The 18,914-nt window shown below is 35.3% G+C and overlaps 1 protein-coding gene across 1 annotated transcript; it reads right to left on the reverse strand.

Moving 5' to 3' along the window:
• Positions 1-2,679: 2,679 nt before the first annotated feature.
• On the reverse strand, positions 2,680-8,741 carry LOC124631863 (pickpocket protein 28-like). The gene is made up of 14 exons (XM_047166492.1): positions 8,678-8,741; positions 8,137-8,316; positions 7,689-7,818; positions 7,379-7,509; positions 7,165-7,300; positions 6,754-6,905; positions 6,445-6,556; positions 6,086-6,178; positions 5,585-5,724; positions 5,225-5,355; positions 5,093-5,152; positions 4,849-5,017; positions 3,124-3,297; positions 2,680-2,878 (listed from the first exon to the last, which is right to left on the reverse strand). Exons 1-14 carry the CDS (start codon positions 8,680-8,682, stop codon positions 2,794-2,796), a joined length of 1,698 nt encoding a protein of 565 aa, XP_047022448.1. The 5' UTR covers positions 8,683-8,741; the 3' UTR covers positions 2,680-2,793.
• Positions 8,742-18,914: the final 10,173 nt, after the last annotated feature.

Here is an 18,914-nt window from a genome sequence, read left to right on the forward strand (position 1 = left end):
CCGAGCTAGGCAGTAATCAATCATCTTTATATCGGAGATCCGAATCATCAGTAATTTTAACAGAATTGATGCAAAAACGCGAGGTAAAAAATTAATCATATAGCAAAGTAAGGAGGATGGGTAGAGGAGGTTTACATGGAGAAGGCGTTTAAATTAAAACCTGCTCATCTTTTTTAAAACTTTTGAATGCAAATTTTGGTTTTTAAGACTTACGTAAGTAAGGAAGTACATACTGTACCTAAGTAGTCAAAGTCAAATCGTCTATTTTGCTGAGCTCTTTAAAAGCACTTATGAAAATCGAAATTATTTGCTGTACCTAATAACAAAGTTGGTTTCACAATCCAGTAGTAGCTTCTTATGCAGAAAAACGACTTATAAAGTACGGAATACAGATTGCCAAACTATAAAAACTATTCATTCAATTTTTTTTCTCTCAATGTCATACCATAATATATTTTTACCTCCATCAAGTAAAATAACAATATTTACGAGACAATAATAAAGGCAAACTCGTTCCATACAACCCAACCTTAACCAATTACAATGGGCAAGCGGAACAAAGACCGAGCCACTTACAGGCTATTTTTTGATTACCCATTAACCCAACAAACGCCATAATAGCCACCGGACCAAAATGTGCCTTACACACGGAGCAATGAAAGATGAGCGGAGATGCCATAATGCAGGTAGGTCAGGCGCCTTCTTCGTACGTTGGGCATGACCAAAAAGACTGACCTAATGAGGCGTTCGGATTCTTTAAACCATCTGTCAACGATTTTTGGTACTACAAAATGATCGGCTCAAAAAAAGGCGTATAAGGGCGTGTTATAACAGTAATGTTCTTAGTCCCCCGCACACCCACGTTTGGGAGCGCTACGTTCTTAGAAGATTTTCTGCTATGGCACCTCCGCTAGTCATTTTGTTCTCCATGGGTCTACATTATCCTTTAGCCGCAGGGGTACCGGCAGAATTGGTCGCTAATTGTATGGTAGCTGACTCGCGACGCCGATTATAATCGTGTCTTAGGACTAATTTAGGTTTTTTGGTTATTGAGGCGGTTTGTGTGATGTTTTTTGCGCATTCTTACTTATTTGAATGCGAATGGAGTTTTTGTTTGTTAAGCTAAAATGACTGGAAAGACTGAGCTGAAAATTTTTATGTAGCTAGGTGAAACTTTAGAGATAGATGGGGAGTTTTATCCATATACGGAAAATAGTATTTCGTATCTAACGAAGTCGCGAGAACCGCTAGTTCAATGATAAATGTCTTATTAGAAATAAGTAATATAGGTATTTCTAGTTTCACTTACGCATTCAAAAGAATACTTCCTCAATCCTTTTTTTAGATGGGTACCTAATCATTAAGTTTTCACTTCCGCTTCCTATGCACATATACGCAGATTAGTGTGAATATCCCAAAACTGCGCTAACTTTTCAAAAAAGCGCCAAAGTGGATTCCACTCACATCAGTATTGCAAGGTAAGTGGATTGGAAGCATCAATTTCTGGCTTCCAACATGTCTTCACCAGTTGCCGCTACATTTCAGTTTCTTTAACACTAAACCGCTGGTGACTAATCTAACCCTGCCCTGATACAATACAGAATCTATGACGTCATTTTTTGCCCCACTTAACCCTCAAGTGGGTCTGAAAGGCGACTCTGTATCACTGATAGACGATTGCGCGTTTCCTGCGCGGGCGCACCCTTTGATCTTTCAAGTGTTTCGTTTTACGTACAAGACAAGATGTTTGGATATTCGTTAATGTTCGTGTTTATTGTTTTGTGTTAGTAGTGGTACATTAATAAGAGGTTTTTCGTTCTTTTGTAATGGTTGCTTTCTCGTGAATCATGTCACTGGTGAAGGGTGATTTACTTCATTTTGAATGGGTATCAGGCGAATTCTTATTGGAATCATTGGCCGGTTTTCCTTAGAAACTGTTCTGTCAGCCAACTACTGGGCCAGCTGTCTAACTATTGGGCCTTTTCGTCGATTGTTTAACATTAGGTTTAACAACTTGTATTGAATTTTTTTTAATAGGTATTGATTTATTTATTTAACGTCTAGTAAAATGTACCTATTATAACTATCTATGTACAAAATAAAATAAAAAAATATCTTTTTACACTGCAATTGAATATTGAGATCTACTTATAATAGGAGCACGTGCGTTCGTTAGCGCGCCATAAATTGATGTAATCCGACGGCGCGCGCGCATAAATCGCGTCTTTGATCCGGCGCGGGAGTCGAACCGCCGCAGCGTCCTGTTTGTGCTAATATTGGTACAGTTGCTCAATGCTCAACTCCAACTCAAAGTTTAGTCTAAAAAATATTTTAAGATCTTTATATGGGCAAAAAAAAAGGTAAATAAGTTACCTTTGTTTTAGCGACGTTAAAAATCATCAAATGACCCTTCTCGCTGTGGGTTAGCAGCTGTGAGGGAGTGTCAGACTCTTACTGACTAAAAACCGTCGTGTTCCGTCGCAGGCCTTTTATGTACCAGGGACGCGGTATCTCTTTCGAACAACCCAGCAGGTGGCAGGTGGGTCTTATTTACCTTAAGTGTAATTTGAAATCACATATTTAAAAAAAAATTGTGTACCTATAAGGAATTTATTCTTAGCAATCGTTATATTTGTATTCAATTACGAGATGGGGGCTTATTAAAAGATAAAAAGTATGTATTACTTTAAACTGTATAATTAAATCGATAAGAAATATTATTGTGATAATGACGATCGTAACTTGAAGTGACGTTTAACATTAAAACGTTAAAAGTTAACATTGAAAATAAAACTAATATTTTTCTATTTCATACTCTTGTTCTAAATTGGCTTTCGCTTTTTCTTCTTCTAGATCCTTCTTCAGCGTACAGCATAGTCTGAAATGAAAACGTTATTTTAACTTTTTATTATCGTATCCAGAAATATTTTTAAAAGCTCAAATAAATAATATCTTCAGTTAATCAGCCTTGATGCCAATTAATTCTTTTTACTGTTCCTTGTAAATATTGCCCTTACTTATACATATCCCATGTTACGCGGAAACAGTATGGTTTCCCAACAGTAAAAGAATTTTCAAATAGGGAACATAAAAAATACCCCTTACAATATTAATATACATCACCTCAAAGAAAGAAAATAGATGATCTCCACGAGGCTTAGAAATGAGAACCCTAAGAATAGACCCAAAAGACCTCCGCAGTTCGCGAGAAAGTCGGTGACTCCGAACAACTCCGACCGCCTCATTGACAGAAACCTAGGCTTCATGAAGTACATCTCTATTTTAGACAAATTGATACTGAAAGACAAAAGAAAGCTTTCATCAATTACAATATTTTGAATAACGAAACTCTAAAAAAGAAACATTTAAATAATGTAACATTTAATCAAGACTCAGACTCAGTTGTTTGCTCATCTTGAGAATAGTCACCGCACAATGTTATTATTTCAGTACATTTCGAGTTCGAGTGCACAAAGGACAATGGGCAGATTGGTATACCCCACCCATAGCAATGTCATATATGTCATTGGATAGACCTTTTTATGTAGAACAACATTTACTATGACAGCTTTGCTGAAATGTTTGTCCGTTCTGAGATACAGATCAAAAACTGTGCAAAAGTTAGAACCAAGTAATCTATTCATAACTCAAGTTTTTAAAGGAAAATCTAAGTACTACTAAGTGTAAGTCTTGTAAGTACTACCTATTGTGCCCGTTAGGGCCCATAACTGTTATTGTTATTTAACATTTCAACTTTTTACTGTACCAACTGGATATTGGGCGTAATGAGAAACGGACAAACAGTAGAACAAAGCTGTCATAGTAAATGTTGTTCCAGCTAAAAAGACCTATTCAACGATATATATGACTTTCCTATTGGTGCGGTTTCTCACTACGCCCAATATCCAGTTGGTACAATAAAAGGTTAAAATCTATACTAATATTATAAAGCTGAAGAGTTTGTTTGTTTGTTTGTTTGAACGCTAATCTCAGGAACTACTGGTCCGATTTGAACAATTCTTTCGGTGTTAGATAGCCCATTTATCGAGGAAGGCTATAGGCTACTTTTTATCCGGGTTCGTGCAGAGGTTCCCACGGGATGCGGGTGAAAACGCTGGTGCTACATAATAGTAACAATTACACTTAGTAGTACTTAGATTTTCTTTTAAAAACTTGAGTTATGAATAGATTACTTTGTTCTAACTTTTGCACAGTTTTTGATCTATATCTCAGAACGGACAAACAATAGAACAAAGCTGCCATAGTAAATGTTGTTCCAGTTAAAAAGACCTATCTAACGATATCTATGACTTTGCTATTGGTGCGGTTTTTCACTACGCCCAAAATCCAGTTGATACAATAAAAGGTTGAAATGATACATAATAGTAACAATTATGGACCCTAACGGGCACAGCAGGTAGCACTTACAAGACTTACACTTGGTAATACTTAGATTTTCCTTTAAAAACTTGAGTTATCAATAGATTACTTAGTTCTAACTTTTGCACAGTTTTTGATCTATATCTCAGAACGGACAAACATTTCAACAAAGCTGTCATAGTAAATATTGTTCTACATAAAAAGACCTATCCAATGGTATATATGCCATTCCTATTGGTGGGGTATACCAGGTCCCATATATTTGTGCCCATTGTCCTTTGTTTGAGACCGATCCGGTAATCAGACCCGAACTGGGCGCAGCAGTCACGCATTGAGAACAGTAGACCAATGGAAAACATTTTTAATAATATACCTTCTTTCGATTGCTTGATCGAAAACGTTCTGTTGCTTTTCACTACAAATGACTGCATTTACATTCAACGACAATAAGTGATTCCTCATACTCACTTGTTGAAGCTGTCGTCAGAATAATTCCGAAGTTTCTTAACTATATTAATGAATTTCTTCAGTTTAAAATCTGTCTTCAGAATTTCTGCGTTATAGTCGACGCTGTTGCAAGAAGGCAGACAGTGACATGTAAAATTACCCTGAATCGATTCTTGTTTCAACATTTCACCTGAAATATAAATGTGATCAAGTCTTTAGTTTAATACTAATATAATGCAGATGAAAATGTTCACAAAATAATTACCTCTTGCGAGAAAAATACAATCATCATCATCTCCAGTGCAAATCTTATTGCTGCTTGAATCTGAAAGATTGTTTTGTCAATTTAAGCTTTATGATGGTTAAAAATAAGGTCTCAATTCGTTTGCACACTTACGAGGCATATAGAATTCTACGCATTGACATAGTGAAAACGTTATATTGGCCAGACATTCCATCCTGCAGTTCTTGGATGAGTAGATTTTAAAATATTTTAAGTACCGTTCATCCGGGAAATAGCACTGACGTCTGAAACATAACAAATCATAACAATGGGAACTCGTAGCATTAAATCAAAATGGGTTTGAAATGGAAAGAGTATTTAGTACTAAATGATGCTGTAGCAAGAAATGCCCATGATGACTTTATATTCTTAAAACATCAAATTAATCTTGAGCTGGGGAACAAAAATGCTGCTGGCAAATAAGAACGAAGTTTCTGTGAGATAGTTAGCAGGTATATTAAATAAAAAACTTACACTTCAGGATCATAACCTCTCAAAGATTCTGAAGTATTCAATACGTCGAAACTTATTGCCATAGATGACACTTGATTGTGTAACACAGCATAGTAATATAGAGACGTCTGTGGCACATCTGATGGGTGCTGAATATAAACCTGCAAGAAGCAAAGGATGACACTATGGAGATGGAGATGCAAAGAGAGATGCTAAATTGAAGAACACAAGTAACGAAATTTTCGAGGAAGAAAAGTATTGTAACTATTGAATTACAAACGATAATGATGAGGAAGATAATATTGATGACACTATGAGACAGGATTAACAGATAGTAGTGAATAAAGCACCTGTCTCTAAGTGTAAGCGCGGGTTCAATTCGAGTTAGGACCAATAGAAGTTTTTTTTTTTTGTTTTGTATATCTTGGACCCCATACAATGACAGTTTTTTGTATGAGAAGAGGCCTATGCCCTGTAGTGGGATAGTAAAAAGGCTGATGATGAGAGTGAATGTAAGCTTACTCTGAAACCGGAGTTGATGACGTTGCACAATTGATCTCTTTCAAGTGATGATGACTTTAACACAGCTTCTACAATAGGGGCGGCAATCCCTTCCTATGGAGAACAAGCAAAAATTATGACACATGCTACAAAGCGTCACAGTAAAAGTACGCATTAATAGAAAATATGATTTAAATCTACGAAGTGGGTCCAAAACAAATGTTTTGGGAAAAAAACCTAAAATGATTACAAACTGTTATGGCTAATTACATATTATATCGAAAGTCTATTGCAATTTTTGCGAAGTTTCAATTGTTATCAACCAGGAATATTTCTTGTTTTATAAATACTACAATATAAATAGAAAAACAAAGTTTTACCGATCCTGGAAGTGGATAAAATGATGAATTTATTACAAAATCGTAACCGTACTCCATGGACCATCCATTGCTTTTCCTTGTTGCGTACGAATATTTGTAGTCCCTCTGTAAGCTAAGAAAATTGTTTATTACTATTATGTAATTGCATTCGGGGACACGGTGCGGTGTCAGAAAAGGCTTCCAATAAGATTTGATTATTCATCTGGATAAACAAGAGCTATAATAATACGTACAAGGCCGATGTTGGCCACGTTGGCAATGCGTTTGACGAGGATACCTACTACAGTATGAACCATAAAGAATACTTACTTTCGATATCGAAATATTTCATCGGCCGCTAGAGAATTTAAATTGTAACAAATTCCCTCTCTCGTCAGAACTTTGTCAAAAAGTTCCCGACAACTGACGTAATCCCCGGCAAATTTACAGTATTCAAAAATGTCGGTAAAGTTGGGAGCTGCCTGAAAATAAAAAAATATAATAGTGACTACTATTTTACTAATTAGGCTGATACGGTGATTAAAGAAGGACGTTGTTAAAGAAAAAAATAATCATGGCTCGATCAGAGAAGTATGAAATATTTTATGATGAAAAAAAAGCCGTTATATACATCCCACACTTAGCACTAAATAAAATACTTTACTGTGATAAATCCTTACTGACTTTGAGAAATAGAATTGTCTAACAAACTGAACTTCTAGTCTTAAAAGAAAATCTTACTTCAAACATATATTTGACCATAGAAGCATCTGCACGCGTAGTTGGATAGACTTCAGTCAAATCGAATTCGTTGTATAAAAATGTTTTATCACAAATTTGGAAGAGCGCATCAAATTTGGCGAAGCGTGCTCGCATCCTAAAATTAAAACACTTTTATTATAAATAATTCCACACTAATAAAATATACAAAAAATCATGAGCTATTGAAACTTACGTAGCATTAAGAGTTTCATTCGCTGGCTTGGTCTCCAAAAACGCATCCAGTTTTATTTTTTCATCGGTAAAGTTGTAAGCTGATACTTTGACTTTAGACTGTGGACATAATGTGACCGATGGAAATGGTACCTGTAACATTAAACATAAATCCTAAACAATCTTAGAAAATCTGTAAGCCAGCAATCGTGATAGACTTGGAGAAATATGTAGCTCTCAAGGTTATGAAGCGAAGTCAGACAATCACTTAGAACACTGGTGGCAAAATATTGGGAGCTATAAGTTAGTCTATTATTAATAAATATTCTTACCATGCTAACGGGAACCATTTGTTCGCTGAAGGTGACTATGACAGGGCTGGTCTGCCACTTGAACCACACCTTACTGATCAAATACATGCACAACGCTATACTGGCAATAAATGTGATGAACCAAAATACTCTGGAAAAGTTAGAAAACATCAATAACCTAACATCTACATATTGCTTCCAACAAAGCCAAAAATTAACTACATCAGAGTAAAATAAAAGCATGAAAATGTAAGTATAGGCGAGTTGATGACTCAAGCAGCAGTTGACCCAAGTATAGTTAAAACGATGTAATAAAGAGATGGAATTAATAAAAGTAAGATATCTAAGACCACGAGATTTCTATGGATCTACGACAACAATTCAAGCTACAACTTTTCTATATCCTTCGTGTTCAACTGTATCACTTTTAGAAAGAGCCTGAGTATCACCAAAACAACATAAAACTTACTTCTCAACATTGGTAAGTCCTCTCCTAGTGATGTAAGGAAGGCCGTGCAGAGTAGTATTGTTCGCATAATCGTATAACAGCTCTTGCACTAATACTTTCTGACGTTTTCTTCTAGCTTTCTTCCTAATGCACACATCGCCGTAAACGTTCTTAACAATCACCACTTCATTGCCTTCTTCCCTGGAATTGAAATGGTTTTTAATATTTAACCTAATTTATCGAATAGAACGAGCGATGTATTGGTGAACCACGCCCATATGTCTGTATGTAAATTGTGATTGAATATTTTTTTTAGGCTAGAAAGTACTTATTTAAAACTGACTCGATCTTTTAAAAATTTAGTTCACAGTAGGTAAATTATTGAACATCCTATTTATTTCAAACACACGCAAAGCACAAGCAGACCTTACAACCCAGAACACAATTCTACAAATTATTCTAAATAATATTTAATTAAAACACAATACGCAACAATAAACAATTTGCAAGTGTTAAAATAAATGTGCTTCAAAAATTCCTTGATCGGAAAAACTGTACTTACTCCATTTTTTCAATCACCCACTATTTCTGCGTCCTCTCACAAATACGTTGTTTTTGCAACTAAAGACAAAATTGGTGTTCCATAGTATTTTCATGTAATTAGGTTAATGGTGAATAGCGTCGAAGCTTAGGGACTCTCCAATTATTATCAGTATATTAGATCGACAATAATTAACTTCACAAATTAAAGGGATGTTACTTGTGTACTCCCATTGTCCTATTTTTTTTTTGCCAAATGGGGTTATAATTTTTGTCCGAAGGATATATCAAAATAACTGGTTTTACAATGACAACAACAGTGCCTTGACCTATTTAAACTAGTACTTTAGCCCTTTATTATTACTCTTATCAAGGGTATGGAATAGAGGTACCGGTCGTAATGCTCTTAATGATTGAAAGATCCATCCTTTTTTATTTCAATCACCCTTCGTCTTCTATAGTTATCGGCACGAATCTTGAGCTGTGACCTACATCTGCGCAGAAGTGATTTATTAGCAAAGAACGAATCCCGAGTGACGGCTATGACGCGATGCATTGCGGGCCAATCACCGCTTTAGCCCGCCCCCGCGCCTCACTTCATACTACAAAAGGGACCCAATAAATTACTTCTGCGCAGATGTAGGTCAGGGCTCAAGATTCGTGCCGATAACTATACAGCAGACCAATTCTGGGTCTCTCTTGATTCCTTTTTCTCCTTCACAAATCAACATTTTCTAAATAGCATACTCTGCATTTGTTTGGTATCTCATTTTTTTTAGAATATTTAACATCATTATTCACATCACTAGTTAACCCTTCCCCATAGTTAACAGTGTATATTATTAACTAATTAGATTAAATAAAGGTGTCCTTGGTACACTTTACAATGTGTCGTTTCCTAGGTAATTCCCAGTTTATGAGTTAAAGCTTTTAAACTGATTAACATAAACACAAGGTTTCACAACAAGGTGAAAACTAATCAATTAACTGCTCTATGATCGTTAATTACTTAATCCACACAACATAGTATTACGAATGCAAAAGTTCATGTTTATGATACGTTAAAAACATCTGCTAATATCTATTAATAGGACAGTATACAATTATACATAGATGATATTATGATTGGTCTCAGCAAATATTACTTGTCATTCCTCAAAAAGGTAACAAATATTACATAGCGTGGACCTAAATTGGACTTACCATTGATAGAATTGATCTATCATAATCTATTACTGGACATACACATCTAAAGCTTTATCTCAATGAAATGATGTCTATTCCTTTATTAAATCAGATTCTTATATCTAGAGTATTGTACGGAAATCACTTTAACAATCTACAAAAAAACTGTGAAACCCGTGTTACTTATACCGAGACAAAATTCAAATCTCCATTAAACCAAAGAAACTGCATCCGCCATCTTGCAGTTCATTAGAAAACAGTGCCTTATTATATAAACGTATAATATACCTATTAGTCATGGTGACATTTTTTGCGATTCCGACGAATAAACTAAGATAAACCATGGACGGACTGACGTCCGACACGAAGACGCCGTCAATGCATCGCATAAAAAAACATTGACAAGATTTATTTCTTATTCAATTTAAAATCTTTGGAACAAAGCGGGATATATAGGTAATGTTATTTGTTGAAGAAAGTTTGAAGTGTAGTCACGTGTGGGATTGAAGGAGTCAGTTATCTTAGTTTTTTCATGGTCTTGACAGAATGTCTTGAAGCATTTTGCAGTTATAGACTTTATTTTAAAGATTTTCTGGTTAAAATAGCCATAAGAATAATTATCTCCAAGTAGCAAATATTTAAATTAGGCTCAAGTTCAAAAAGTCATCATTTGCTTCAAGTTGTCTCAAATTCTCAATTGTTTTAGTAGTTAAAAAGTCATTCCTATAGAAATCCCCTAATTTTTAAGAAGATGAGGTTAAACTTCGGACAGTACCTATTAAAGGATTTTCTGTTGTTTCTTTCCATTTTGTCATATCATTTATTATGATGAATGATGATGATTATGATACTTAAAATCTGAATAGAGCTTGAAGCACCCATTCATGTTCTTATTAAGAAATTGTTGCATTGTGTCACAATTTATGCATATTATTATTCAATCATGATTCTTATTCCGCCGCCGCTTGTGCGTAACTGATGCATGTAGCTACATGATTTCCTTCGCCCCATTTATCTAGATCAGCATGGAAATATTATATTATAGCAGTTTACTTTAAATTGTCAACGTTATTGAGCACTTCCTGCACCATTTTGATCTATTACATGATTGATTAATTCATAATATTAGTATCATGCATTTACAAAATTACTTTCTGCGTGTTGTAAACCTCTTGCCACGGAATAATGGTCTTTATTATCAACGGTTAGAGTTTTTGCAGTGTGTTGGTAAGGTTCAAAGTAAGTTGGTTTTGTACTTATATGTAGGACACAGCTGTGTTTTAATTTGACAGCTTATGATATGTTAAGTTGTAAATGATTGTTGGGAACATGCTTGTAAGGTTAAATAACTTGTGTGAGGCTTGTTATCTGGTGTTTTATCATTGCCTTTTATGTAACGTGTTCTATAAAGCCTACCAACATGCTTATTATGCAACTTTTAATTTGATTACCAAAATATGGCATTTCAGCATCACATAACCCAAAGCAACTAGGAAGACATTTGCCAGAGATCCAGAGATCCAGAGATGTTAATAATTTCAATTTGGACAATCATAAATCTGCGTTTCTCTTGCAGTGGTCAATACTCAGACCGAGTATCTAAAATATTTGAAATCGGAAGTTACTTTCACCAAATTCATTCGTTTTGAAGACCATTCCACACAAAAGGGTACAGATTGCAATAATTTATCTCCCAATTCCTTTCCCAGTTACTCTGCACAGACCATATATTATCTCCATCTAAGCATATCTAGTTACTTTCATTAGCGACAATACATTAGTTTTTATCAGCTCGCATTGTGAGCGGATTGCCGCTGTCAGAGTTATCTGAGCTGTATCGGACCTGTCAAAAGTATATCATTTAGACAGTCGGCCGGTTGCGGTGGACGGCCGATCCGATGATATGCTTGAGAGTATGGATTGCAGAAACAGTGGAAATGGAATTTATTTGAAAAAGGTGATTTTTAGTTTTAGATTACATTACGGTTTTTAGATCGGTGTATTGTGTGTTAAGTAAATATAAGTTCAAAATTGTCAAAAAAATTATGTTAGATTAAAGTTCCACTGTACTTGTTGAACACATTCTCTCAAAATCCACCTTATTCTGATAACTTTTTAAAATAAATCTCACCAATTATACTGGAACACAATTTTTAACTTCGTGAAAGTTGGACTTTTCTAAAATACTGGTCATAATATTTCTGTCCTTAGAAAAATACTTCAAAGTATGATTATTCCTAATGTCATTACTTGTAATTACACCCGTAACGGACGCTGTCACTCAACTGGGTAAGCACAACAACCAGTAACCATATAAAGGATAAACTAATACCGTCCTACCACAAAAACCTTTAAACGTCAGTTTATGCCTTGTCTAAAAAAATGTCAAATTATGACGTTGACATACGGTTCATTTTGCAGCCAAAATTTTATTAGACAAGTGTAAAACAGGGGTTAAAGTTTTTGTAGTAAGGCCATTATAATTTCTATGGAACGTGTAATCATTTAACGATTACTTCTAACAGCATACTAGGGTCCAAGTTCACCGTTTACATAAACGTCCGTTTTTCTTAAAACCTCTGTTTACTTTGAAAATGGAACGTCAAAATTCATAATATGGTCAGACCTTTTTGGTGTAGTTGACAATTCTGTCAGTCAGTACAAGAAATGCTATTTTCTCCTAAAAATAAACAGCTGTCAACTGCATTGAAAAATCGCTACTCCTTCCTGTAAGCAGCTATTTTAAGAAAACTAAGGTTTATGTTGTAGGTGAACTTGGGCCTGCGTATGTCTAAGCCATAAACTGCATACTTACAATGTTTTTCATTTAACAGCTAAGAGAATTATTTATGATCACCGATCCAGACATAGCATGTGGTAATTTGCACATAATGTAGTATTAAAGTAATTATATACTAATTTACCTGTAGTTTTATAGCTCTGTAATAAACTGATGACTTGTAATGTGAAATATGAGTGAGAAAATTGCATCAGTATATGGATAGATGTTGTGTAGTTTATAACCAATTGGTAATAAAAGTAGGATTAATAGAGGTAATAGTGGAAAATGTCGTGAGAAAATTGTTGATAAATTAAAATGATGTTTTCTCTAAGTCAAACTGATAAAGGCAACACGTGGATGATGAGACATGATTGATCCAATTAATACAAATAAACTTTTAGAGCAAATAAATATTTATTAAATATTGTAACTTACCTAGTCTTAAATTCTGTATATGTCTTTTCCATATATGTCTTGCTATTTTTCTTCTTAAATCCATTTTTTTCATTACACTAAAATTCATATTTCTTTTCTTATTTATTTCTTAACCAACCATCAAACTTTTTTTCCAACGCTCCATTACAATCGGCTACCGGATAAAATTTAACGAATCACCCGCCATCATTTTAATGCAATCATAATGAATGTTATATATGAGCGAGTTTTATCGAACTTACGGCTTCTGTCTTACTTCTTTTGCTTCACGTGTTACAAGTAATTGATTTAGTCTCGATATTAAAGTCATTTGGGCTGGAAGAGTGATCGTTTTGTATGAAGTGCGCTTTTTTTGAAAGGTGATAATAATATTCTGCTTTTAAGAGAGTAAAAATAAGTTGAATTTATTTGCTAAATATTTTATTAACGAAGATAACCATGCCAATAGTTCGTCTAGAAGTGACTTCTCTTCTATATACCTACCTATAGGCCATCTAGTGCTGACTGCAAACTGAATCAAATTAAAAGTCTGCGCATTATTTTAAGATGTCTTTTGACTTAGATCTGTAATTTCTCGGCCTTAATATATTTCCAATTAGGGGTCATATATGTACATACTAGTCTAGATTGTCTTTTCTTTTTAATATTCCATGTATCTTCAACCGATGTGAATCTTATTACTTTTCAGTTGCCTACCAACGAAACTGTAACTTGCAATACATAATCATCTTCTGAACACACTTTTTTGCCAATATTCAGAAAAATATAGCGTGTCATTTTTTACATCGACATTGTAGTCACCACCCTTCAGTCAACGAAAACAATCGTAAAATTGAATCCAAGAAATAATGTACAAAAACCGACTGAGAAATGTATCGTGACGACCGACCATTGTTGTCTCACATGCCATTTCACATTTCACGCAGGAGTTCAAAGACTATAACTTCAGAACATTTATTACTCCATATGATTGTCGTATCCAGAATTAATACCACCATTGTCTACAAATGTTTCTCTTTTATTTGGCTCGCTATCTGACCGGTAGCCGCGTATCCAGCCGTTGAGTTATCTTGATCTGCCGCCAATCAATCTACATCACGTCACTACTTTAAAACCACATCTTTATTTGTACCCTTCAAACTGAATTATGAACCTTGAGCTTTAAAACTTACGGTGCATTAAAACAGTTGCAGCTGCAGATGTAATGTTGTATCCGCTTCGATCGGTCGTAACAATCGATTTTGATTGACAGATAAAAGAAATCGAAGCATCGCTTTGTTCGTGTATCGATTATTGTGTCTACGTAATTGGATAACGGTATGTGATGGTGACAGTACATAGTTATTTTTGAGAAGATTGTATGTTATTATGTGGTTTTCTGTTACGAAAATAAATGCGATTGCCATAAGAGGCTAAGCTTGTGTCGAAAGAATGAAACAGGCTGGTAGTGAAAATATTTTTTAGAACTGGCACTTGAAACAGTTTCTTACCTATTTTTAGTATTTTATGGTCAATCTAGAAGTATGTATGGATTTGAAAAGCCGTCTCTGAAAAAATTCTACGCACTATATTCAGATTTATATTTTCAATTCTGATTTCCCTTTTCATATAACACGTCTATTTTTGATTGAATATTATAACTTCAACTTAACAAAACTACAACCGGCAAAATTTGATTCATCCCCGATAATCTTGACGCACACATTGACAAACTAATTTTCCATAATAATAATATAATTTTATTATAATCACAAAGTTCCTTCGGCAATAACCTCAGTGGTTTTCAAGTAAAATTATATGTTACGGACGCCGCAAGGTACGTCTGTCTGTCCGTCCGTCCTTTTTTATTAGTACCTACTTAACTGGAAGTTTTTTTGTGTAATAAATGGTAATATTCTTTTATCATTTGTTCTGGACAAGACTCGTTTGTGACCAATTTTGCTTAAGTAGGTAATCAGTTTATTTGGATTGATTATTGTGATTGAAAATGAATTTTGAAAGACAGTTCTTTAACTTGATAAGTCGCTTTTCCTAGCTTTTTTGTCCCTAAATTTAGAAAACTAGGTAACTTAACTTTATGCAGTTTTACAATGAAAGCAAAAGGCAGAAAAATCGATTACATAAGTTTGGTAGGTACGTTTACATATGCTCGATTTCGTTCATACGTCGTTCTTTCGTCTTGCACCCGGCTGAAAAATACCATCGACCTCTTAGTCAAATATAATTCAGATCTATTCAGCAATATTGGCATGCACCTTACCTACCATACAAAAACTAACAAATTCACTTTCACATCTGCACTATCGCAAAATATCCTTCACAACATGAAAACATGAATTTATTTCCCACATCATGTACCCACTTATCAGCTGATACCTCGATCATTACTCGACTATTAACTAAAGCTCCGTAAGTAAGGATCGCGTTTAACTAAAATAGATGTTAATAAGTGCCTGCGATACTCCGGTAACGTTGTACGTAAATCGTAAGCAACCCAGTTAAGACTGACAGAGGTGAGGGGGTGTGGTACAAGTTTGAAACGTACAGCAATTTGTTTTGGTAGGGTTCTATTTTGAACAAGATTTTAGAATTCATTGGACTGTTTTTGGAGGTAAATGGCTATATTCTTGTGCATGCATTTTAGCAACTGACAAACAAACTTTGACGTGTGGGAAGCAGTGGGAGAGTCAAACTTTTCTTGACTCAAACACATATTTGTTCCTTCTGGAGACCTTTGTGTAGCGGGGCTGCTGGAACTCTTTCGAACCATCTCGCAGCTCCGGCAAGCTTTGACCCTAGACCCTACTGAGATTGTTGAAACTTCTTACCGTACAGGCTTGTAGTAGACCATTCTTTTATTTACCATGGTTGAATAAATGAACTGGATTGCCTTCAGCGTTACAGCAAAAACCAAATATACTATACTCATCCAAACTGTCTGATAGCAAAAGTCCCATTTTAGCTGCCCAAGAACAATCTCCAAATCTGTCATAGAACTGATTACCAAAACAAAAATCCCTGAACCCTGTCTGAAAAAAACGCCAGAATAAATGCATTTCTTTCTATCCCTCTTCAATCTTACCCTCTAAACCGCCTCTGTACATATATCACGCGAAACTCCAGCGTAAGCGAGCGTAAGTAAGCGCTAACTAACGCAAGGAAGACTTAGACGCGAAATATTTGCACCGTGCACCACTTAGCGCTCTTATCGCTCAAATAAATCGCTTCAAGCGCTTATTTGTTGAAGTTGAAAGTACCAGCCTGATTTCGTATGCTTAAAGCGTTGATTAAGATATTTGTTTAGGTGTGGAATTACTTTTTGTTTCAGGTATTAGGTACCTAACCCCTACTTAGATTATAAATGCGAAAGCAACTGTGTCTGTCTGTCTCGCTTTCACGTCTAAAACACTGAATTGATTTTAATTGAGTTTGGTACAGAGACAAAGTTGACCTTGAGAAAGAACATAGTATAGTTTTATCCCGAACCACAGATTACTCCCAGACTTTTAAAGAATTCTCTTGAAAACGCGATATAACCGAAATCACATAGCGATTTAAATTAATGGCGCTATTTTAATGTATTCAATACATACTTAAACACGTGTAAAAGGATGTCAAAAAAATATTTAGATGCTTTAAAAATAAACTTGTATTCCAAAATTAGCCCCAACTTACAGAAGTTACTTTGTTTTCATAACAACTGCACCCAAAGGTCTATAACGAAAATAGATTAGCCAGTCCGCCCCACCCGTCCGCTAGGCCATAAAGCTAAAGTATGGCCTCAACGGATTATGAGGCCAAAGTTATGGTCCTTACGGCTTACTACAACTTACGCTAAATTTATAGACTGCGAGCATTGAAAAAACTTATTGGGTATGGGCTAAATATGTTTATTTTTCTAGTTTTTTTGTTGTTGTGAGAAATTGAGTTTCATCAGCTAATGTTTGAATGTTATGTTTTATTTTTATGGTAACATATATTACTTAATACACTTATTTATGTTTTTTTCACAAGGCGAATATAAGGTCTGTAACATCTTCCATATAAATTGATTTCAGACCACGATATACCCATAAAAATAAAAAACTTGATGTAATATTTAAGTCACATCTCTATTTAAATTTCTTTTTCGAAAAAATAACACTATTCTCAATATATATTTTTGATGAATCAATAAATCAAAACAGTTCTATCCAGCGAAGACAATGACAAATATAAATCCTAAAACCTTCCTCCAAGTCCACTTTTCAGTCCATAAAACTAGCCAGCGAAACCCCAAAATGGCTGCCATAAACTACAGTCACCATTAACAGAAATAAAACAGAGACTGCCAGAGTAATGCAGTGGGTGCATCCTCTATACTCCAATGGCATGGAGAACAAAATGACTAGCGGAGATGCCATGACGGAAAATCGCCTAAGAAGGTAGAGCGCCAAAATGCGGGTGAGTCGGTTTCGAGGAATGTTACTGTCTTCGCCCTTATACGCCTTCTTTGGACCCGATTATTTTTTGTAATACCAAAAATCGTTGACAGATGTCGCAAGGAACCCAAACGCCTAGTTAGGTCACTTGTAACTGATCTTTTAGGTAATGCTCACCGTACGAATCTGACCTAGAAGAAGGCGCCTGACCTACCTGCATTATGGCATCTCCGCTCATCTTTCCATACTCCGTGTTCAGGGTAGTCTCCGATGTGAGGGGGGGGAGGTATTATTTACGAGCTCCTAGCCAATTACAAGGTAATGCAACGGTGGTCTGGGAAAAATTGCTGTAACTGCTAGTGATATTTAGAAGATTTATTAAATGTATGGATTTGTTGAGTATCATAGGTCAATAAATTAAAAAAAAAACCTTGTTTTGCCATGTATTTCTTTTATGTATCAAAATAACTATTATAACTCTTTGTCAGTAGGCAGTATTTATCTTTATAAATACATCGTAAGAGTACTTGACTGGTGCGATCCTCGAAAGAGAAATTCTAGCAATCGTCTGTTCTCACATCAATTTGCACTAAAGTTACGTTAGCTTTATAAATAAAGGGCAAATTGCTATTTATGAGTCCTCCCCTATCCCGTAGCCAACAACCGTAAAAATAACAAGAAAATAAAATGGCGACCCCGAAACGAAAATAAACTAACAAATGGATAGTTAAAGAGAAAAAATATAAAAACGCACAACCCACATAAATAAAGTTTTATTGGCGCTATCAATAATATTTTATAGCAACATTCAATAACATGTAGAACACGAGTTACTCAGGCGCATAGAGCAATAATTACTGAGCACGGGACGTTAACAAGATTTACGCCTAAACACCGAGCCAGCTCCCCTCTCACTATAAAATTTGCTACACACGTTTATCTCCGGCTTTCTCAATAAACAAACCGGAGAAACGTACGGATAAAGCCGAAAGACTAACATATATCTCGCACAGCAATAAAATAAATCCGACTTGCCTCCATAATAACATTCAGAGTGGTGAATTATTTTCTAATCCGAACGTCGGGAGGCTAATAGTTCGCACGTGTCGGTCTTTATACTGAGTTACTGGTGAAAACATCCCAAGAAAAACATGAATTTCCACCAGCAGCGAGCCAGTAATGCTCCTTTAATGCGGACACCTTAATAATTGTCAAATAAATTTGGGAGTAAAGCCGCGTTGGAAAAAGCTGCAGCGCTGAGCGCGGTAATGACGTCATAACTTGTGTGAACTCGATCCGACAGCGCTTCAAGCGGCTTTTTATTTTGGGCTTCTTGTTATGTATTAGCATTGGAAGATGTTCGTACGAAACGCTTTAAGCGATCTGTGAGATATGGCTCTCTGCTACAGTAATGGCGCAGGATTTTGTCAGAAGTC

The sequence above is a fragment of the Helicoverpa zea genome, chromosome 7, assembly GCF_022581195.2.
Source record: "Helicoverpa zea isolate HzStark_Cry1AcR chromosome 7, ilHelZeax1.1, whole genome shotgun sequence".
NCBI lineage: Eukaryota > Metazoa > Arthropoda > Insecta > Lepidoptera > Noctuidae > Helicoverpa > Helicoverpa zea.

Excerpts from the sequence above, each read along its gene's own strand:
- LOC124631863 (XM_047166492.1), bottom strand. Across the intron at positions 7,510-7,688 it reads AAATGGTTCCCGTTAGCATG|GTACCATTTCCATCGGTCAC; the intron begins GTAAGAATATTT and ends TTAATGTTACAG. Across the intron at positions 5,356-5,584 it reads AGAGGTTATGATCCTGAAGT|ACGTCAGTGCTATTTCCCGG; the intron begins GTAAGTTTTTTA and ends GTTATGTTTCAG.